The sequence below is a fragment of the Notolabrus celidotus genome, chromosome 1 (genome assembly GCF_009762535.1).
Source record: "Notolabrus celidotus isolate fNotCel1 chromosome 1, fNotCel1.pri, whole genome shotgun sequence".
NCBI lineage: Eukaryota > Metazoa > Chordata > Actinopteri > Labriformes > Labridae > Notolabrus > Notolabrus celidotus.
The window spans coordinates 31,547,060-31,571,127 of NC_048272.1; the positions used below are offsets into that span (position 1 = coordinate 31,547,060).

Below are 24,068 nucleotides of genomic sequence, written 5' to 3' on the forward strand. Positions count from 1 at the left end.
GCCAATATTTATACTCACAATATTTTCTCTTTGGACTGGGACGATGTTCTCTGGTAAAAACATGTAGAGTCATTATCAGGCGTGTTCTCTGTTTACAGACATGTTTATTAAACTGTTACTCATCTTTTGCTGCCTTATTGCAGATGTAATTCAGCTTTCATTTGAATTAAAAGATAAATCTAAATTTTAATGTGACAGCAATTTCACTTGGGGCTTGATGGTATCAATGTATTAATATGGCAGTTTACTTTAATGCAAATAGCTTCACGTGCACTCCTATTTTATGTCTTTAATAAAGTGTAGAGCTGGGCAACATAAAAACTAAAGAGGGCACTAGCTGCCTGTATTTAATCACCAAAATTAAGAATATGACAGGATGCATTTTTGGGGAAACAGTTAAATAAAATATTTTCATTATGTGATTTAATTTTGAATTTTGAATCTTTTAAGCATGAGTAAATATACAGCTTTAGCACAACCTATAGGGCATTATATCATGTTTTTCCACTCTTCTGATACACAAAATATCAGTGATTACATTGATTTCTTAAATCCAAATATTCCTGTGGATAAGAGCAGCTTTGAACTCTTCTTAACGATAATGACCCAGTTTAAAATCAGAGAATGTAAGTGAAGGTAGCAGATGTAGCAATAATGTCTGAAGAACTGTAACATCACATTAATCAATGAAAACTCATTTAAATCATTGCAGTAGGCTGCTGTCTGGGCAGCAGCTTGTCTGAGTAGAAAAAGTGCTGTTAATAAAGTGCAAACACTTAAAGGTGAAATGAATTAAATCAGTAAGTAGAAAATGCTGACATCATTCAATGGATAAAGTCAAACAATAAGCATGCTAAGGCAGAAACAGCTTGCACACAGCAGGGCTCCGATAATCAAGACAATATAACTCACCAAGGTGGGGAAATTTTGTGGTCTGGAATATTGGAGCCCTGCAGTGTGTAAGCCCTTTTTACCTTTGTGAGCTCACTGTGATATTCTTACTCGACTCAGCACCTGCCCTCTTTGGTTTGGATGAGAGTTACTCCATTTTGGTACCTAAGTCAAACAATGCAAAGAGAAATGTAAGATAAGTCACATTTGTGAAAAAGGAATATGCTGTTTCTTTATCAATTTTTGTTTTAATATGTCAACATAAGTTTCAGCACTTCCTGTTCCCATGATGTCACCGCATTGAGTCTGCTACCAGAGTATGATTTGAAAATACAGCTTTAAGTTGAAATGTCTTTAGAGAGTTGCTATTTGTCTGTGGCCTATCATGTGATACAACATTTATTGAATAAATGTGCTGCTGCTGTGTTTATACAGTATATAGAACTCCAAACTTAAACAATGATTACATGTTTTGAGAATGCAAATAATTTTCACAGCCTTTTGCATGAATTTATTTCTGGTGTTGGATAAAGATTATTTATATTTGATGAATGGTGTCGTATTCTGAATTTCTAGATCTAGAAATTTGCCTATGTAAAAAATGTGTATTTGAGGACACTAATAATTGTGTTCACAATGTTGCTTCATATATTAACTTGTGATGCTATCAACTGTATATATATGAAGACAGATGAGTCCATAAAATAACTTTGATGTGCAGAGAGCAACACAAGACACCCGTAACTAAAACTTCAAAATAATAATGCAAAACAGATTTTAATTCAGATTTCTACACACAGAAAACCTTACAGTTTAACTCCACTTCACATCTTGAGGAATAGTGCAGGTTGATTTTTACTGCTGCAACAAACAAACACAATTATACAAGTGTTAGACCAAACAGACATGTTATACCTTAGTTCACACACATGTAATCACATGGTAATATGTAGGCTGAGTTAATACTTTGTGGAAGTGTGAGTTTTCACCTTTGGGTTTTGATTCTGGACATGCCGGTAGAGTGTAAACTCTGGTGGGAGCTCATCCTCAGAGTAAAGTCTGTCTGAGAAATACACTCTCCGTATCCGACAGTTAGCATGGATCTGGAAGGAAAACAGAAATGCAGTCATAGCTTTAGAGATTATTCAGACATCACCTTTATAGTTCTTAGCCCTTCCCTGTCCACTAACCTGCACACGCAGCGTCTCTATGTAATTGGTTCCATAGGCTCTCTTGGTGAAGTCCGACAGGTTGAACTGGATCTGGTTCCAGCCAATATCCAGTCTTATAGGCATGGTGCAGATAAACGGCTTCACTCTCGTCGTGCTGTGATAGTTACTCGCTCGAAACCGTCGACGAACATTTTGATCATCTAACACCTGAAAGTTATAAAGACGTGGAGAAACCATAAGAAACCATTAAACTTGAACAAACCCAAACTGTAATTTCTGTTATGTCCCAATATAAGAGAGAGGTCTGTTTTTTAGGACTACCTGGACTTCAAAGGTGAAATACTCCTTTAGGTTCTTTATGACCAACACCAGAAAAGGCAGCTTGATGCCCAGTGTCTCTTTGGGGTCTGCAGGGCATGTTATATAGGTGGTGCTGAAGGGAATAGAGAAAATCAAACAACAGATAAGGTGGGTGAATGAGATTCTCAGTACATCAATAAGTTGACCTGAGGTAAAGACTCTCACTCACCTGACATTTCTCCCCTCAACTTCCAACACCAGCGAGTGGATGTCATTGTCTGTAACTTTCTAGATGTGACCGTTCCTCGTCTGTGATCACAAAATACGTCAGATGTATTATTAACAATAAATATAATAATATACATATATATACATAGTATTTCCAGAAGAATCCCTGACAACGGTCAGCTACATCACTATAATCAGAGATTAGGTGGAATTGATATGTATGAATGCATAGCACTTTTTTTTTTTGGCACTAAAGCATCAGCCAAAATAATAGCAGGAAATTGGAGTTGAGAAACTCATAAATGATGCATCAGTCAAGCTGTAATAAATGCTGATGTAAAGCAGTAAATCAGACATTTAAACATTTGGAGTGACAAATCTTAAACAACTTAGCAACTGCACATGTACACCTTTGATCCTGCTGTTCTTGGATTTAAGAATAATAGATACCAGGGGGTTATATGAATACAAAAATGGTGTTTAGACTTGTAGCATCAATTAGTATTTTCGTATTTGCTTATTTAATCAGTGACACAAGTCCACAGCCTATCTATTGCTTAAGTCAAAGCATCATACATGGGATGAAAACTGACATTATCCACATGAGAAGAACTTTTGAACGTCAGTGAATGTTGTAACTAAATCATAAAGTTAAAACACTAACGTTGTGTCCTCTACTAAGGCAGATAAGTCGCCCTCCTAATGACATTATGGGCGTCAAACGGACTTAATATGAGCTAACTCAACATTGAATGGTGCATCCAAACCGAACTGCGACATGGTTTCATATAACTGACATAGGTTTCATATAACTGAGCCGAATTAAGACACTGAAGCTAGTTCGATGCAGGACGGCTAGCTAAGGAAGCTGAAACAAGTGTAGTTTGAATCTTACCGTTTGATCCCATATCTGCAGAGGTGTACTGCCGATACTGTATAAGATGGACAAGAATCCGCTATGGAATGTGTTTTTAAACATTCTCCTTGTGTGTCGCTGGTCCAAAGTGGATTTGCAGATGTGTTTTGGTCTATGAAAACTGTTGCTAACAAACTGTTTGTTTACAGAGCTGATTTCCGTCCCCACGCTTCTGAGTCCGAGGTGCACAAAATAACTAGTTCCGCTCATAGACTGTATAAAGGTTCCGCTCCGTGAATTTAAACGTTTCAGTCGGTTAGAACATAAAACATGTCGTGTCTTTTCCTGTATTCACAAGTCTCTCCTTGGGACGTGTATAAAATAAAATTAACTCTCTCTCTCCTTGTTTTGTTTGTATTTTGATGTTGATAAGGTGCGGAACCTTCGGACGTTGTTCACGTCGGTACTTAAACGGGGACGCATACTGGTTGCCATGGGCAACAAAAGCCACAACTTTAGTTATTACCACAGACTGTATAAATGTTATGTTATAACCAGGCTTATTTTTTTTTTTAAACTTTATTTTAGATGTAAATAGCAAACAATGGGTACATTTAGAAGGAGTATCATACATAAACAATCATTAAGGACACAGAAACAATACAGCTTCAGTTGGTAATTTAAGGCAAATGAGAAAATTATGCATACATAGAAAATAAATAATAAAATAAGTTGAGTAAGGAGAGGGAATAATTTTACAGTTCAGTGGGGAATTATTTTAGGGAATCATATATTTTAAGTGCTTTTGGTCCTTTCATTATTTTCAATGATTTTAGGTATATTTGGAATTCATTTAGAAAAACAACAAATTTTGGGGGGGATTTTATAGTTCTTTTTTTATGAATGAAGAATTTTGAGAGGCACAGGATTATGTTACAGCAGATTTCATTACTTTTATTTTTTAATATCAAACCGAAAGTTATGTCATTTATTGAAAAGGAAATTGGATTGGATTTAATGTTAACTTTTAACCATTCATGGCTATCAGTCCAGAAGGTTTTCACAGTTTGGCATGAAAAGAAAAATGGTTCGTCCACTCAACTTCATTTTCACAAAGGGGGCATAAATTGTCTTCAAATTTAAAGCGTGCGCAGAGTAATTCTTTAGATGTATAAATATTGTTCATAATTTTAAACCACTTTAGTTATTAGTCATTATGATTTGTCAAAACCCCTTGACAACCCCTTGACAGCGGTTATTAACATTCATTAACATGAGCAACACCAGAGTCAAACTGATCGCATGCATTCATGTCAAAACAATCCACTGAAAAGATGTCCATCACATTTAACAGGCAGATAAGAATCCATCACCATGGAACGCTAACTGACGTGAAATCACTGGGATTATTTTTTTAAAACTGTAAACATAAACGATTTCAAATCAATAACATAATATTTTAATCAATGTTTTCGACAATTGCTTCGCTTCGGTGTCTTGTCTCACCCTGTCGGGATTCTTTTTCCCATAACAATCTGCGAACCATACATTATCCCTTGCATATTTAAGATGGAAGGGAGCATCTTTCTTCATATACAGTCTGTGCATCAGCAGCTGCAGTGGATTATGGGACGTTTTAATCTCACATTTTTCACACATACTTTGCAGTCAGTGTTTTCTCTGCACAGCGTCAGCTCTGACTGAACAGATGTTTGCTGTCATGTGTGTGGAGGGAGTCAGAGCTGTATTTGGATTCCTTTATGAATTAATCTTCAAAAGCCCAACCTTTTCTTCTCATCTCTCTGTCTTCATTAAACCGGAGCTTTTTTTCTTATCATGCACTTTTGGAGAAATAGAAGAAGTCTACAAGAAAAAAAGCGTCGGAAAAAAACTCCTGAACTCCACTAAATAACTCGACTAAGAAGATAACATAAAGGATTCAAAGGGGAAAATTTTTTCCATCCATTTTGACCTCCTTACAGTCGACTCTTCATCTAACACGAACACGTTTCGATGGAGATAAGTTTATCTAAAACACCAGGGGTCTCATTTATGAAAGAGTTCGTAGAATCACAACTAAAAGTATAAGTACTCCGAAAACCCAGAAATGTGCACGCCACTTATATATTTCACATTAGAGAGTGTTCACTTCAATCAGCGAACTCCTCTCTCTGATATTATCTGACAGGAGTTTGAATCTCTGAGTATAAGTTTTAATGTGTAGGTAGCTTGGCCTGGGCTGTGATGATTACAAGGGTGTGTAGGATAATTACTGTGAGAGGGCCGGTCATGGTTTTACTCAAGCGTGCCGGATACGGCCCCGGTGGTGAGGCTTTCAGCAGTGTGACTGCCCCCTGGTGGCTGGCTGCAGTATAGGTCAAAAAATCTAGAGCAGTCAAACTTTAAAAAATAGATACACGTTGTACGAATGTTTCTCACATCCGTATGCTGTGGTGATATGTAGTTAGTGTTTGACTGTTTTGTGTCCAAGGCCTCTTTTTTCTGAAAAGTTTCTTTTTCGTTAGTTATTAAAGTTTAAAAAACAGGGTTTTACTTCCGGGTTTCCTTTGATTCACAGCCGCCGTAGAACGAAACTTCAAAGGACACACAGCGTCTTTACAAAGGCTTCACAGGCTCTGGCTGCACAATGGCTGCGCCCAGGAGAGGGATTTTTTGGCTTCAGAACTGTACAACGGGAAGAGGCGGAGCAATGCTGTCCATTTTTATTTACAGTCTATGGTTTTACTCCACACTTTTCTCATTAACACAGTAAACGTGCAGGTGGTGAAGATGTGACGAGAGTGTGTCTCTGCACTCTCTGCGCGCCGTACATCAGTCTTTATTAAAAGTATAACTACACGTATTGACTCTGCATAGTGTTAGAAACATCGAAAATATGACTGTCGCTTTGCTCCGCGGCTGTTTCACGTCTTCTGATGTTACTTTGGTTTTTACCTCCCGATGAACACGTTAGGATACGGCCCGTTTTTTCCTCTACTCTTTGGAGAAATGTGACGTTAAGACAAAGCTGATTCAATATTTGGTGAACTTTAAGACACACTTTTATATTTTAATGACACATTAACGACAGAAACATATTCTAATATGCAGATTTTTCTGATTATGGTGACGCGGGTCTGTTAATATGTTTTTATGCAATTAAATTAAATGTGTGAAAGGCAGTTCTCCCTCTCACCGCCTGCGTTGCCAATTTCCCCTACCTCTAAAATGAGCGTACGAATGGGTCAGAGTTTGCAGAGTGTGTGCACATTTTGTGCAAATCACAAACTTGTCGTAGTGACATAGTTACCTTGCTAAATGTTGTGGCACCCCAGCTAACCTAGCTTCCAACTCTCAAATCAAACCTCTCTTATTTAGCAGCATGTAGAGACTTCACCGGAGAGACAGGGTTTATTTCTTAGTCTCTCTTATACCAAGCTTCTCTGATCAGTGACACGGCTGAAGCTGGGCTTGAATAGGTAGAGACCAATCATGTCATCAACACCTTCAGGGTAGCAGCAGAAGAAAGTGAGGCTCAGGATTTAGCTCTGGCTTTCTGACTGACAACTATATCACGTCGTACAGTCTTAGTATTTTTTGTTTACAAATTTTATATGCAACCAGAAAAATAGGAAAACACCCAGCATCTGCATGTAGTTAGGATCATGTGCATACTCATTAATCTACACACACACACACGCACACGCACGCACACGCACACACACACACACACACACACACAGAGAGAGAGAGAGAGAGACCACAGCAGCCATCAGTGACTCCTCATCAGTCGTCCTCTCTGTAAGTGACGTTTCCTCGTTCATGTGCAGGTCAGCATGTTGAAGTGATCAGGAGCTGTTAACGTGTTTCAGCTCCAAGTGTGACTACAGTGCACTGGAAAAAATGTCCCTCCAAAAACAAGAAAAAAAAACTTATTTCAAGGTTCAACGTTACTTTTACCTTGAAAAAGGCAATAGAGCAAGTGAAAATTTGGTTGGTGAGATTTCTTAAAATAAGACGTAATGTTTAGAAAACTGTGCTAACAATTAGTATTTTATCACTCCAAAAAAGATTTTTGCACTAATACATTTCATGTCAACTTCTTCATTTGAGATATATTCACCCTAATTTGAGTTGTATTATAGATGGACTTCTCTAGATTTAAGACCATCTTGTACTTGAAATAAGATTACAAAGTTTGATTTGAGCATTTTGAGATATAATGTCTTCTCATAGTGAGCTGGATATAATAATATTCAGTCATTTTGTTTTTTAAGGATAAGCCAGCTCTGCTCAAAAGTAGGTGTTTCATTGTGTGCATGTAGTTTAAGGATGTATATTTTTTATCTGATTTAGAAGAAACAGTGCCCGAAAACTGTAACCCACCCTTAAAAAAACAACATTTCTTTCTTTCTTTCTTTTATCAATGGAGCTGTTTTCTGATAGATTCTCCAGTCAAATGCATTTACTTAAATCAAGTAAAGTGTTTGTCTTAAATCAAGATTATCAGTCTTCTATAAATAAGGCTGTATGAAATGTAAAATAAACCTTGTTTCTTCTAAATTACAACTCAAAACAAGATCATTTCAAGATTGTTTGACTTAACAGGATATTTAAGATGCATTGTCTTAAAAGAAGTCCCTCTATCTTGCTCAAATGTTACTTGTTAAGTAAATGTATCTTAAATCAAGTGGGATAAGACATTTTGATTAAAAATGAGACAATTTCACTTGGCAAGATTTTGAGGTTTTGCAGTGTGAGACCTCTCAGAGTGTGAGACTGTCACCTGATCGACCGCCCGTCACAGAGTGATGGAGACTCCTGTCTGACTCTCATCAGCTACACTTCAACACTCCAGGTGGACAGTTTGGTTATATATGTGTGTATGTGTGTGTGTGTGTGTGTGTGTGTGTGTGTGTGTGTGTGTGTGTGTGTGTGTGTGTGTGTGTATGTGTGTGTGTGTATGTGTGTGTGTGTGTGTGTGTGTGTGTGTGTGTGTGTGTGTGTGTGTGTGTGTGTGTGTGTGTGTGTGTGTGGGCGGGGGGGATCTCAGGAGGCGACTTGGCCTAAAAAGAGCTGCGGTAGTCACAGAATGATGGTACTTCTCTTCTGTGCACTGATCTTGTTCATAGTTCAAGTAGTAATAAAAATCCAGTTGAGTTCTTTAAACGTCAAATGTATCCTCACTGTAGATCTTTGTGGTTTATAATAAAGGCACCGCTGGCATTTGTGCTGTTAAAAGCTGTCAAAACTGTAGTAGCCTGCAGAAAAACATATCCTCCTGACAATGACCACCAAAGTTAGAGTATCTAATGCATTAAAAGTAATACAAACAGGCATAATTATCATGATTTAGGAAAAGACTAAATGTTCCTCTGACTCCTGCAGAGCCTCCTCCACTCTCTTCTCTCTGCATCGGCAGCCAGAGAGTGAGAGTAAACTAGACATTGAGCCTGATGTCAGTGTCCCACATTTCCCCCGTGAAGCTGCTGCCACTCCTTCATCAGGTTTCATTCATTTGGCTCGTAGGTTGTTGATCTAACCGTGGGCCGGGTCTATTTTCAGCAGCTGCTCTGCTGGTTCAGCTGCAGAGATAACGAGAGCTAAAGTCAGCTCTGCAGAAAGAATGATGGTCGGGTTATTAATCTTCACTTCTCTTCTTTACGGCTGCTCCAGCATGAGGGAGGGACTCAGGAGTTACAGCCTCTGCTCCATTACTGATAGATTTGTGGTATGAGTAGTTTGGATTAGTGTCCTCCCTCGTACACACAACCTTCCTGTTAAACACTCTGAATTTAATATGACACATTCCAGGAGTTATTGTGTAAAACACGATAAAAAAACACCCCTAACCTGCCTCCTACAGATCCCAGAATTCCTCTCTACAGCTAATAAAAGTGTCTTTGCATGTGGGGAAATCAATGTTTTTATCTGTGAGAGAAGAAGAGGGGGACATATTTTGGAACCTCAGTGAAGAAACAAGCAACTTTGATTCTTCTGGTGTGAACTTTCACCTAAGTAATCGTTGAACACCAAACTTTAAAGTCACAGTCAGGAGTTTTCATGTTGCGTTGATTCTGGTGCCCCCTCTGGAGGAAATCAGTGGGTTTTTCTGAATGAGTGAATACAGATCTTAATCCTACTCTTCTCTAATCATCTTTTATCGGGATGCAGAGTGATGAGGTCATGTGTTGATCTGTAGCTATGTCAAATTATAGACTTTAACGTAACAATGACTAAACTTTGTAAACTCTGATGTATTACCGTTAAAGCTGGTTTATACTTCTGTGTTGACCCTCATAGCAGTGGCCAACGTAGATGTGCATACTACATACTTGTGCATCGATGTGCAGCGCAGTGCTGCAATACTCCGCCGAAACACTTGAGGGCAGTGTGATCTCTCTGGCCTCCCTACGTTTTCTGTTTACTTTTTCACAGTGATTTAAAATGTATTATGTTAATTTACAGCTGATACATGTTGCTGTTTATCATACAGCAATGTCTACAGGGAAGAATAGAGAGGAGACTTCAGAGGAGTAGAAATGCACGGCTGATGTAAGGCTATCCTGGAAGTGCTGTAAATGCAAGAAATACACGACCATCGAGCAGACCAATCACAGGGCTTGTGATCCATGTTGTTACATTTTGGAGGAGGTGCACGTCAGGTTACGTGTGTTGACTCCTGAGTCATAAAAGAGCTACGCAGACCTATGGCATAGGCTACGGCGACTATTCGACGTAGAAGTATAAACCAGGCTTTAGTTAGCTTACAAAAGGTGAACAGACGTACTGGTTTAAGGTTACCCGTCACAGCCCCCCGTCATGATGTGAGCTCTGGTGTCCCTATAAATGTCTGAATAACGTAAATATGCACATGGTTGAACTCTTTAGACCTCAAAGAGCAGTGAAGCATTCACATGCCAACAGAAAACGTATGTCTGTTTGATAATCGTGCTCCAGTACCAGACATTACGACAAAACATTACGTCAAAAGAAAATAATATAAGGTAAAAAGCTCTTACTTATTGATAACTTATTTCTCAACAACAAACTTTACCAGCAGAGCGCTAGGCAGAGACTCTTCAGGGTGAGGGATTAATATCCTCTCTGAATCTGACCTGAACACATGCGCTGAAATTTAACATAAAGATATTAACAGTGTCATCACTGATAATCTTGATATGTAGGTCGTGAAGTCGTCAGTTTAAGAGTGAGGCTATTTCAGCATCAGTTAAAAACTCCTCACTGTCACTTTAAGGTCTAAAACAAACACCAACACTCGACTTATCTCTGTATTTGTAAGAAAACTGTAGCACACATTATTACAGCAAGACTCTCAGTGGTGTTTTTGACTCTTAACCAATAACTGTTTCAAAATAACAAAGCTCCTATCACAATAACAAATTTATGATTTGAAGCCAAACCACATTTTCCCCCTAAACCTGAGTCATTTTTGAGACTTGACCTGACCCAGCTGTGCCAGTTTGTTGCTTCATCGCGTACGGATTACTTTTTAATCCTGATTTGGACCGTTCTTAAGGACACAAACAAAAGATGTGAAGTTCATAGAGGCACAAATAATCATGTGTTTCGTATAAGATGTCAGAGAAAAGACGACTCATGTATTTCATGTGAATCTGCTGAAGATTGATGCTGACAGGTTCTGCTCTTTGTGTCTTTCAGTCGTCTGGAGAGTAAAGTTCAGATGTTGGAGTCTCTGCAGAAAGGAGAGCTGGAGGACATGAGAGAGGAGAAAACCCGACTGCAGGTACACTCAGTGAAAGTAATTTGTGTTTGTTGTTCATTATGAGCAGGTGTCTGTTTGAACTGGTGCAAAGGATTTATTAACTTTGTTACTTAAGAAACATTTTAAACAAATAAATCAGCCTGTGAGCAGTGCACAGCGATCATAACCGTGAGCCTTGCTTCATAAATATACATTTTACAGATCAGAGTATGCAGAAGATTATTTTAATGGTTCTCATTGGATCTACTTTGCTCTATGAAATCATTATATACAACAAAAACAAGCAAAATGTTGAAAAATGTTAAAACTTCTGTCAGTCTGTGGTCAGGACTCAGATGGCAGCCATCGACTCTTTGGAGAGGCAGCTGAGAGTCGCCAGCAGCAACAACACGGCTCTGCAGAGGCAGCAGGCTCAGCTCATGGAGTCTGTCCACACACTCATCAACATGGTGGTGACTACAGGTACACACAAGTACACACACATGCACACTCACAATATATATGTCCATGATTGGCAAGTTAACTCAAACAGCTCTCAGATTTTGCGAATTTTTAGCATTTGTTTTGTAATATTCTTTTGGGTGTGTGTATCTGTGTGTTTGTTTATCTATCTTGATGGGGTCCATACACTGATACAGCTGGTATACCTGGTGGCCTTTTATTCAAGTTCTAAACTTGGTAACTAACTTGTGTGTGCCCTAGTGGTCATTGATGGCATTGCAGCATGTGAATTTGAATCAGACAGGTCAACACATTGAGAATCGTGTATGTTTTTATATGTGTGTTCAGGGTCACCTCCTAGGAGCCAGATGTGGAAGGACTGTGCCGATGCCTACAAAGGCGGTCACTCCGTCAGTGGTCTGTATCACATTTACATCGGCAACAGGACAGAACCTGTGCAGGTACGATGAACAACAAAGCTGAAGTCTTTTTTCCACAGCACTGCTTTTTGCAGTAAACTTATCATCATACTGACACTCAGGCTGTTAAGAGACGTGGCTAAGCTTTATGAACTTTACTAAACACAACTTGGATTTTTTGTTGTTAAATTGAGCAATCATTAAAAGTAATAAAAATATATATACTATATAGATATTATTGGAAAATGTGTTTGTAATAGCTGTTTCTGATCATTTCCAACAAAAAACTGTTCAACGAAATAACAATATGTTTTGCTTTCAGCTTCTCTGATTGCAAAATGTGTTACTTTTTTCTTGTCAGAAATCAAATAAACTGAGTATCATGAAGTTTTGATATAGGACAAAGTGAGAATTGATTTCCAAGAACAGTAGCATCAAACTATAAATTGTTTAAATCTATACCCATGATGTTCACAAACCAATGGATGACATTGCTACATCCACCTCTTATCTAGAGCCATTCGTATATTCATTCACCATAAGCAAATGCTTCGATTTTACAAAAGGTGTTCTGTGACATGGAGACGGCTGGTGGAGGCTGGACAGTCTTCCAGCGGAGGTTCAATGGCAGTGTGGACTTCCAGAGGAGCTGGAGGGAGTACAAAATGGTCAGTTTGTCTGCTCAGGGCGATAAACAGAAAAGTATTACAATAACAAACATCATTAAAATCACTTCCTTCTTCTCTCTGCAGGGTTTTGGGGACGTGCTGGGGGAGCACTGGTTGGGTAATGAAGCATTGTACCTGATGAGCAGTCAGGGTCAGTACTCTCTGAGGGTGGAGCTCAGAGACTGGGACGGACACCCGGCTTACTCCCAGTATGACCGGTTCACACTGACTGGTGAGAGACAGCAGTACAGGTAAATATCATCATCTCCATTTTACTTGCCGTACCCTGTACACAATGATTACATAGACTCTTAAATGCTTCCTGTACAACCCAGTGTTTTTCTGTTTTTTTGTACCACCACCTTAAAAGGCCCATAATCAGCAAAGTGTATTAAGAATGCAATTCATGAACAACAGTTTCCTTCTTACTATCTATATGCGGTAATTCAGAGGTTGTTGAGGGAAACTTGTAGTTCATAGCCAAGTAGTTTGGGCGGAAAAATAAATTGATATCTGCTCTATGAGCACTGAAAATATATGATTTTGTTGAGGCAAACACAATGTCCTCCAGCTGTCCAAGGCTGTAAGCTGCTCAGTTTATTTATCACATAAAATAAATGTTGGAGTAAATCTTCACAGTTAAGAAAATGCCATAACAGAATACTTTGCATTTTGGTGGAAAGTTTACTTGAATAATAGATTGTCATCAATTTTGTGGATTCACTTCTTCTCTGTTGACAAATCAGTTGATTCACTCATGATAGCAGCTCTGTTGACCTTGATACTTTAACATGTGAAGGTGTACAAGGTGTAAGGAATACAATAAAGAGAGGGTAAATATATCACTAGGGAAGAGGATTAGGGGCACTAATTTTTATCAGATACCAATCTCCTGTCCCCTATCACCAAGACCAAGCACCGCACCTTGGGGGACAGAGCCTTTGCCATCGCTGCCATACTCTCTGGAACTCTCTCCCTCCACACATCCTCAACTCTGACTCTATTCACTTATTTAAAAACCACCTCAAGAACTTCCTGTTCAAAAAACCTGCAACACATAACCTCTACTTCCTCCCCACCTCTGTCTTTGTTTTATTTGTCTGCTTTATTTTTCACACATTCTGTAAAGCAACCTTGAGTACCCAGAAATGCGCTATATAAGTCCTATCAATTGTTATTACCATTATTTTCTGAGGTTAGGCACGTTATTTATTTATTCTTATTTTATTTATTGCACATATAAAAGAAAAACAAAACATTGCATGTTCAATAACACGAGCCAAGATATAACAGATAAAATTCAATAATAAAATTAACCACTAGCATGTTATGTGCAGGAGGAGCCAAAAAAACCCTAACAGGCTTGTCGAGTGGCCCTCCATAGAAAATAATCAACACAAAAACAAAGTATCAATGTAGAAACAGAATATCTACATACAAAACAAAAAAAGATTAATAAGAGGGATTAATATTTAAAACAATGATGAAAAGAAAAGAAGGGAAAGTTAAAAAACAAACAAAACAAATAAGAACAGAATATTTATTTATAAGTTAGGAAAGTGGGAAGAATATGTGTTTGTAAATATGCATTAACAATTGCATCATGTTGTATTACTTAACTCACCTAATAGAAATGTTATGGTTTGTTTCTTGAATGAGCTGAAATTTGTGTAACTTGTTAAAGTTAAGGTAATAACAATAATAATTATAATTTGGATTTTCTTTTAAATTCTGACTTTTTCACTCAGAATTCTGAAATTAAAGTTAGTATTCGGAGAAATAAAGTAAATATTCTGACTTTAATTTCAGAACTTTATAGTTAAAAGCACAATTTTGTCTTTAATCTAAGAGTTCTGATTAAATTCAGACCCACACAGCTTTCTACACACATATGGAAATATAGGTGACACACACGCTTAAACATCATTTGTTCACATCTACTTGTGACAGGGTTTTGTGTTAGATAAGACTAATCAACACTGATTTATTTCTCCCTCATGATATAGCGTTACCTTTTGTTATATATACTGTATATATTGTAATTCTCTGTTGTGAATGCACTCTAGTATTTGTTATGAAGGTTACACAGTCAGTGATAAGAGGTTAGGAGCACAGATTGTTCTTTAGATCCTTGTATGAGTACTTTGATTGCTCTGTGATGTGTTGGTAATGCCTCTGGGATCCAGTAGGGGGATCGCGCACTGCTTCTTCACTCGCAGACGAGTGAAAGCAAGAAGGACGAGTGAGGTTTCCCATTCGCTTATCACTACTGTTTCCCCTATTTAAGGGTAGAGCATATTATGAGCAGTCTACCTGGACATGTGTTTACTCTCTCATGCACATTATTTAAATGCATCTATCTTTATCCTCTTGCTAAGGTTGTATCTAAGAGGTTACAGTGGAACAACAGGTAGACAGAGCAGCCTGGCTACTCATGGGATGAGCTTCAGCACCCGAGACCAAGACAATGATAACTGTGACCACTGCAAGTGTGCCCTCATGCTCTCTGGAGGTAACTCCTTTCTCCATTTTTCTCATCTGTTCTACTCGTCCTTCTCCATATTTACAGCTTTATTTTGCCCAAAGCATCAAAATAATCATGCCATTTTTGCCATGAAAATTTTCCCCAAGTTTACTTGTTTGCCAAAACACCACCTGCCTCATCTTCTCATTTGTGTTCATCCATCTCACACCCTCATCCATCCTTCATGCACCTCTCGCTCTCTCTCTCTCCTCCTCTCCATCAGGTTGGTGGTTTGATGCCTGTGGTTTCTCCAACCTAAATGGTATGTACTACTCTATGGGCCACAACATCAGGAAGTTGAACGGCATAAAGTGGCACCACTTCAGAGGCCCCAGCTACTCCCTGCGCTCCACCTCCATGATGATTCGACCCTATGACTTCTAACAGCAGTTAAACCGTTGAGCCTGAGGACTGTACAGCATCAGGATTGGTACGGTGCCCAGCCTTGGGCCCTTAAATATGATGATCGTGCAACACTCTGAGCTAGGACCATCGAGTATCATGATAATAAGATTGTCTGTCATCCCAGCATCCTGTATCATGACGGTGTAAACTTCAGTGTTGGGATTGCTACCCTCAGGTGCAGGACCTTTCAGTATTGAGCAAGCCTCAGCCAAAGGACCGACCAGTATCCTAATGGAACAACCCCCTGGCATTTGCTTGCTCTGTACAATAATGGCAGGATTTTGCTATGGGTCCTACCACCGAAATGATGGTGTGATCCTCTAACGTATGACTCTCCTGCATCACAATGGTGCCACCCCAGGCTCTATGATCATCAAGTATCTTAATGTTAAAGCTTCCTGCCTAAGGACTGTACAACATCCAGATGCTTAATTTAGACCATCCAGTATCATGATGGTGTGGTTCCCTGCCTTGGGTTCATACTGTAAACATTTGGCATGAACCTCTAACTTATGTCTCCTTAGTACCATGATGTACCCACCTTCAGCCCAAGGACCATCAAACATCATGGTGATAGGACCTTCTACCATAAGACAACCCAGTATCTTAACAAAATGACCCTATGGCCCAGTACCATCCAGTATCATAATGGAAGAAAACGATTGACTAGTGTCATAATGCCATGACCCTTTAGTCTGGGATCGTCAAACACCATAAAGGAACGACCCTCATCGTGAGAGTCTGACATTCATCTTTAGGACAGACCCTCAGGCGAGGACTGTGCAGTATCGCGATGGTGCTAAACTCTTCCTCAGGACCATAGAGTATCATGGTGGTATAGCCCCCTGCCTTGGGACTGTCCTGTATCACCTTACAGCCTTACAATCATCTACTATCATGATGGTATGACTTCAGCCTTTGACCCAGTTTTGTATGGATAAACTCTTCTGCCCAAGGACCATCCAACATGATGTTGGTATGACACTCTACCACTGGACAACTCAGTGTTGTAAGGGGGTGACCTATCCCCTTAGATCATTGTGACACATATAATGGCACAAAACTTTTGCCTAAGGATAATCCATTACCACAATGGTACAAATAAACTTTAGGGCCATTTAGTGTCTTGATGCGTTTGCCTCCTGCCTATGGACTTGCTACTATAAAAAGATGGTAAGACCCTCATCCTTTGACTGCTCAGCATCATGAGGTTATGACGGTCAGCCTTTGACTGTTCAGTATCACAAGGTTATGAATTTCAGCCTTGGGGAGGATGCATTATCAAAACTGTAAACCCTCTGCCCAAGGATCATCCAGCATTATGATTGTACAGCTCTCTACCAAAGGACAGTCCAGTATCATAATCCAATGACTTTTTATTTTGGGACCATGCAGCATCACACCGGTAGATAACTTTTGCTTTCAGGTCATACAGTGGGACTGTAGGACTGTCTTGTCACATGATGTCATGAACCTCTGCTCTCTCAGATATACTTAAATATGACTTTACAAAGAAGCCAGTGGACAGACTTCTGGACTTCACAAGTATTAAAGACTTAAAAGAAGTCGAAAGAAATGGGTAATCATTACATTGATGGACATTTGTCATTAGCTGAACTGTTTTGTTTTTGTTGTTGTTTTTTCATTTTGGTGGTCAGGACAAATACCAGCTTATGCATCATTACAAGTGAAGGTTAATGGTTCCACAGTGAATAACTAGACAGGGTATGTTTGAATGTGAGTGAATGTGACTTTGAATAAAAGTTTTCTGTCTGCTTCAGAAAAATGTTTTCTCACAATGAAATAAAAGACTAAATCCTGCAGTACATTACTGTCTTTTAAAGCCAACAGCAATCAATAGGCATGAATAACATTATGCCTTTGTGTTCACCAACCTTCCAATAGTATGCTTTAATTTGCCTCAGACTGCTAATACTGTGAGAATGATTTGTGTCAGTGACCGCAGTGTTGACACATGCTTTTAATTGACACATGCTTTTAATTGACAGTTTTGTTCTGTTGTGTTATGGTCGGCAATAAACGCTTCTACAAAATCAAACTCTACAGTTATGCTAGCTGTTATGGCTTCTTTCTAAACCGCCTCTCAGCCATATTTCTTTCACCAAGCATCTTGCACAACAATATTTTGCTCTTTAAGATTCAGCGCGTTACTGAAGGCATGATGTCCTCTTTGGTTCCATACAGCTTGAAGGATGGGGTGCTCATAATTATGTTTGTGCGCATGTTACATTTGCAACACTGTTTAAATTTAAAGGATGTGCTGCGGCAACCCAAAGAAAAGAAACAAACTGGTGTAGGTTGAGAGAGCTAGCAGTTTTAGCAGTTAGCAGTCAACACACGATAGCAAGGTAGCATCAGAGAGTTTGCAGACGACAGAGTGAGGTCTCCATAGCACTATATTCACTAATCATACATGAGAAATAGAGCATAGACATAGCTTAAACAACCTGTCACTAATGAGAGTCCTCCCTCAGTCGGAATGAAACAACAACTACGGTCTCAGAAGGGAGCAACTTTTCTGTACCATGAAACCAAAAAGGAAGGTGACACCACCTTGTGGCGCTACCTTGTGGTGTAGCAGTATAGCAACAAGTAGACTCTGGCTGTTACAGTGTCCTGAAACACTTCCAGTTGCTCACATAATAATCAACAGGCTCACTGAAAACAGAGCGACGGTCAAAAACTGTTTGCTTTCCCTGGTAGGCAGCACACCTGCCACTAATTGTTTCTTCTTCTTCTGCTTGTACCCCCCCATAACACCCGCCACCCACTGTGTCAACAAGGAATTGTAACAACTGTAAACAAACTTTCCGCACACAATACACAGATACAAATATGGCTCTAACAGTGTCTAGAAACCGTCACAAGGAGTTTAATATGTCTTAAAATCTGGCTCGCTAGTTTAAACTAATTGCTAACAACAGCCTGCTTGCAAAACCAAAATGAGAGTGATTCATTGATAAAAGATATGTTCAAATTTTTGTTAAGAGTCATACAAAAGTTGTTAAGATTGTTGGACCAAAGTGGTGGGTTGTTTATCCCACCAACAACTTCGTCATGCTAGCTCGGCAGCTTGCATAGCTTCTACACTGCCCAGTCATGCACACAATCTGTGCCTGGCTTTCAGAAAATCTGCTTACATACAGAGTAATTTAAAAGCCCTCTTTCTCTGTCAAATCAGGTGTTCAGTGGGGTTGCTTTTTAGTGGAGCACAAGAACCACACAAAATTACACATTTCCTTTTCTAGGTCAGAGAGAACCTTATTTTTATTATGCTAAAAAGACTGAATACTTTTATACATGAACATGGTTTAAGTGTAAAAATCTGCCCTTATGAGTTACTGTAATGCTGACTTTCTTTCTTCATCTTGTAGCTTCTATTTACAATAACTGTGGAAAATATATACATCTGTTGTTTTCACCTTATTGAAATGCACTTTATGGAAAAGAAGTTGGTGAGAATGCAAAACTGCATGCAATTTGATTTTTGCAGTTTTAAACTAAACGTGTAGTTTTGTACTTACTGCATATGTGTAGCAAAGCTTTTCTACTCAACTGTCTAAAGTGTTCAGTGTAATAAAATATTTTAGTAAGAGCAGTCTGAACGGTGGTTTCTTCCTCTATAAGCTGTTAAAGAATAAAAACAGAATGCTTACCAGTTGTTCCAGTCCACTACAGCACATATCTTTTTGAATGTACATCAACTATATTTGTGATTTTATTTGAACATATAAATCCAAGTATTAGTAATCTGCATGATGGTATCACTGATTCTTACTGAGCTCATCACAGACAGATAGTATTACTTTTACTCCACTACATTTGAAAGACAAATATCATACTTTTTACTTTACTACATTTCTATCAGTGCTCTAGTTACTCACTACTTTTGCTTTGAAGTCAGCTGATTAATTTTCTTTTCTGGAATCTGATCCCAAAGAGCGTAAACTGTTCGTGTACTTGTGTTTGGTTTGTCTCAATGGTGTAGCCGTACCTTGGTTGAGCGTAAAGCAAATGCAGATCAAGCATTATTCAGATCAGTCCGTTCGTTTAGTCGTGGTGATGATGGCTATGGCCGAGAAGGATGATGATTCTCTACCTGAGCAGCACAGACATATTTTAAACCCACGTTTGAGGTTTTGAAATAAAGTATGATTGGTATTGTTGTAAATCTCTGATCTGTTTACCACACAAACTTCATCACAGCTGACAAAACATCACCATCTAACCTGAGAAAGCATGTGGAGGTCTGTAGCTAACACACAAGTTTTATTCCAGATGAACATTTGAAACTTGTCTGTGCTTGTAGAAACTTAGTTTATATTTCATGGTTTACTTTTTAGATATGAAATCATGTTTTCTAAATAAACAGAACGTAGCAGAATGTTCACCCATGCATTCTTGACTGCACTCATGCTTTGTGAAAAAATATTTTGAGATATTTTAAGAAGTACTTTGAATACTGAAGTATTTTTAAAAGCAAGTACTTCAGGACTTTAACTCAAGTCATAATCTGACTGAACAACTTTCACTTGCATTGGAGTAATGTCTGACCAGGAGGATTTATACTTTGACTTTAGTAATAAAGACTTGTACTTTGTCCACCCCTGCATTTAAGGCTTTCATTAAGTGTCTGAAACAACCTCTGTGCAACATCCCTGGGACACTAAATAGCTTTCATTCATACAACAGGTGCATTAGATAACCTGCCATACCTGACAAAGCCCTTTAAAATGTATATTTACATTTAAACTTTCAGAGACAGGATCGACCTGATTTTCACTTTGGTAGCATCAAATATTGATAAGAGTAATCATCTGAATCTGCAAGCTCAAATATGAGATCAGTATTACTTTGCCTCCCTCTTGTGGTTGAACTGTGGCACTACAGCAGTTATAGTTTACCTTAAAACTGCCGGTCAGTGGTGTAATTTTACATAATGTGAATTAATAGATAATTTAAGTAGTCAGTGTGTTTGAGAAAGTGTCGGTACAGCTCACCAAACCAAAGGAAATCAGTTTTATTCTCATTTCCAGTGACCCATTTACTATTATAAGCCCAATCTCAAAGTCCTCCCTGAACCCTAAGCCCTGAGCTCTTCTTGACTTAATTGACATGACCTGGAAAGTGATTGAGAGCAGGAGGCTGTGAGGACTCAAACTGTAAAACTGGGAATGGGACAGCACTTTGTGCCTCTTCAGGTAACCTGCAAGACGTCATGTAGCTCACCTTAGAGGTATTTTTACTTTCCTCAAATTCAAGGTTCTTAAGGGATGGACTGACTGCCATGTGATCCAACAGCATAATTTGTTGTACCTTCCCTGCTTCTTGTTTACCATCTCTCTTTTTTAAATTTCATGTTACAGCGTTCGTACTCATAAATAGTTCAAAAGTGTATTGATGTCTTCATCTTTCTTTAATTACACAGATGAATGCTGGCTGGACTTCTTTCTCTGCTTCATGCACACTGGAAGTAGATACAGTTTTGTCAGACTGCCATACCAAGCTTCTATATCAAACTTTAGTTTTCACTAAGTAATCAGAACAAAAGACATTCTCACAGTGAACTGAGAGAGCATATTTATTATGACTGCTTTCAACGTGTGTGAACATGTTTCCTGGTATCTAGTTGTTATATTATTTCTTCTCTTTTTCTGTATTTCAGGGTTGTTTCTGTGATGGTTAGTATCATATTTCTGTTTTGCTTCTCTAAACTCTTCCTTGGATGATCTCTGGCTTGAGTAAGTTTTTTTCTTAATACGTTTCATCTACAGCATACTTTCCTCTCTCTTCCCTCTTTTGATTCTCCTTTATTCGTGATATGTTTTCGGACTGCAGTCTCCTCTTAAGTTTTGTGCTTTGCTCTTTTGTCAGTTTTGACAGTTTACTGGAGATATCACTGGCACCAGTATTTATCAATGGAGCAGTTAAGAGTAAGTATTGTAGCTGCTCTCTTCCTTTTAATTTTCTTCTTGTTGATGCTCCTATTTTGTTTTGTTTTGTAGTGTCTTGTAAGTCCATGCCGGCTGGGCACCTTTTCAGTGCATGACACAATGAATAATAAACTAAACTAAACTAAACTAAACTAAACTAAACTAAACTAAACTAAACTACGTAACTCACTTGGGGGACAGTCTTGTGATTTGTCAGAATGTAATCTGAATCCATTTGCTGGTTCTGGTTCAGTTTTGTGTGTGTTAGGAAATACTTCATGTACCTCTGGTTGATTCACAATAGATGGAGAAGTGATGTTGGGGGAGATTCTCTGTGATGTGTGGTCAGAAACATCAGCTTCTATGTATGTATCATCATTCAGGTTGTCTGGAACAGAGCTGAGTGGTTCAGGGTCAGTCTCCACCTCTGATAACACTGTGTTTTCAGAGACATCAGTGTTCATCATACTCCAGAATAATCACCGGACATGTCCCCCACTGAGCATGTTTGGGATGCTATGGATCGGCGTATATGACAGCGTGTTCCAGTTCCTGCCAATATCCAGCAACTTGGCACAGCCATTGAAGAGGAGTGTACCAACATTCGACAGGCCACAATCAACAACCTGATCAACTCTATGCGAAGGAGATGTGTCGCACTGCATGAGGCATCACACCAGATACTGACTCGTTTTCTGTACAATATCCAAATGGTGGAATGTAAAGACTTCCAGAAGAAGCCCTGTGGTGTCCAAGATAGGAAACATGCTGTTGTGTTTTCTGAAATGTCGTTGTGTTTTCTGAAATGTTGTTGTTTTGCCCTTCAGGGCCACCGTAATATCCACTGATTGGTCTCTGTTAATCATCACAAAACATATTTCTCATATCAGGTTATATAAGGTGGAGCGACCCAGAATCTATGCGGACAGGTCCCCATCTCCTGAAGTTGTTGTGGAGACTTCAGGGGCAGGATCAATTATTTTCGTCCTGGATGATCAGTCACTTCTGACACCAAGTTTGGAATACCAAGTGAGTTGTTTCATCAAGAAAGACTCTCAGAGCAATTTAACTGTCTTTGTGAGTTTTTTTCCTGCAGGAAGGAGCAAACTATGCAGAGTATCACAGTAGTCTGCAAAAACACACACTGATGTTTTGTGTTTTATTCCTAAAATGAATACAGTAAGGACTCAGCAGCATCTTTGTATCATCTAAAGATTCCACATGTGGTGTCAAACTGTGAAGGCAAAGATCTGTCAAACAGGAGACAGAAGCCCTGAGGTTACGTCGTGTATTATTTATCATCACGTGTGTAAAATGACCCGAGTCTGTACAAAGTTACATGTGTGAGTTAGACCAGGCGGGAGAATCAGGACATAAATGAGTGTCGATCAGTCCTGGCCTCCTCTAATATGACTTTGGTCAGTGCTACACGGATTAAAGATGAGAATAGTTTTCTGTTTAACACAAAGGAAAAGTAAAGGGAGGACTAACTTTTCTTAGATTTATTTACAGACACACAACCACTTAAAGTCACTGAAGGATTAAGGTCCATCTCATGAAACTACTGTATCAGCTTTGGTCAGATTCAGTGACCAGAACAATTATTTCTTCTTCTATAATCTTTATTTTTTAGCTTTCATAACCTTCATTTATTGATTTATTTCTACCTGACTTTTTTATGACACCTAACAGCTCTAAAATTAAAAATCAAACATTCTGTGACAGAAATATTTCTGCAAATTATAATCTTGTCACTGAATCTGTTGGGTGTTCTTAACATAACTCTGAGCACAATATGTGGCTAAATATGGTTGTCACAGAATAGCTTCTCTATCTTTTATACATTAATTTGCAATTTTTCACTTTTTGCAAACCATGTAAAATAAGATTCTGATCACCTCTTAGACATCTTGTGCAGCAGAAATGTTAGAATATAAAAGTACTAGCTTCTTCGTGTATTCTAGTTTTTTTGTGAGGAAGAGAAGGTGAGTGTAATTATAAGGACTTGAGGAAATTCAACTTTTCAAAATAAAATATATCAGGCAGAATTATTTTCAAAGTATAAGTATCTTATGTAGATTTCAAAGCATTTCTTGAACAGATCTCTAAGCAATGCAAATTATGTAATAACATCCTGAGGTGGCCAAGTCTGACCATTTATCACAAAAACTGTACTGATAGAAAACTATATTCAAGCAGGTAGAAATACAAAAGAGCAATCAACACATTGCTACATGGTGGGTTCATAATATATGAGTATAAACGCAGTGAATTTTCACCCTAAAAGAACAGTGGAAAAGAAGAGAATATAAAGTATAGTATATAGATTGAAAAACGACGAAAAATAAATAATATAAAAAATATTTGGTTAACTTAAGACATGCAAAGGTGTGGTCTTCATTTATTGAATTTGTAAAGGAGTTTACTCTGATGCCTGCTGATTGATGCCCACTTGGTTGGCCT

General features: G+C 38.5%; 2 protein-coding genes across 2 annotated transcripts in view; one reads left to right on the forward strand and one right to left on the reverse strand.

The window, feature by feature from the left end:
- Positions 1-17,618, forward strand: part of angpt4 (angiopoietin 4) — a 60,604-nt gene extending 42,986 nt beyond the window's left edge. The window contains exons 4-10 of the mRNA XM_034692011.1: positions 11,131-11,215; positions 11,512-11,656; positions 11,984-12,096; positions 12,621-12,722; positions 12,807-12,973; positions 15,101-15,234; positions 15,470-17,618. Of these exons, the coding sequence (XP_034547902.1) occupies positions 11,131-11,215; positions 11,512-11,656; positions 11,984-12,096; positions 12,621-12,722; positions 12,807-12,973; positions 15,101-15,234; positions 15,470-15,630 (907 nt within the window). The 3' untranslated portion in view covers positions 15,631-17,618. The remainder of the gene's footprint in view (positions 1-11,130; positions 11,216-11,511; positions 11,657-11,983; positions 12,097-12,620; positions 12,723-12,806; positions 12,974-15,100; positions 15,235-15,469) is intronic.
- On the reverse strand, positions 1,643-3,892 carry LOC117819541 (cilia- and flagella-associated protein 20-like). Its single transcript, XM_034692969.1, is given in 6 exon segments — positions 1,643-1,752; positions 1,881-1,994; positions 2,082-2,270; positions 2,385-2,496; positions 2,593-2,672; positions 3,487-3,892. Coding segments are annotated over 6 exon segments (732 nt in total). The 5' UTR covers positions 3,718-3,892; the 3' UTR covers positions 1,643-1,746.
- Positions 17,619-24,068: the final 6,450 nt, after the last annotated feature.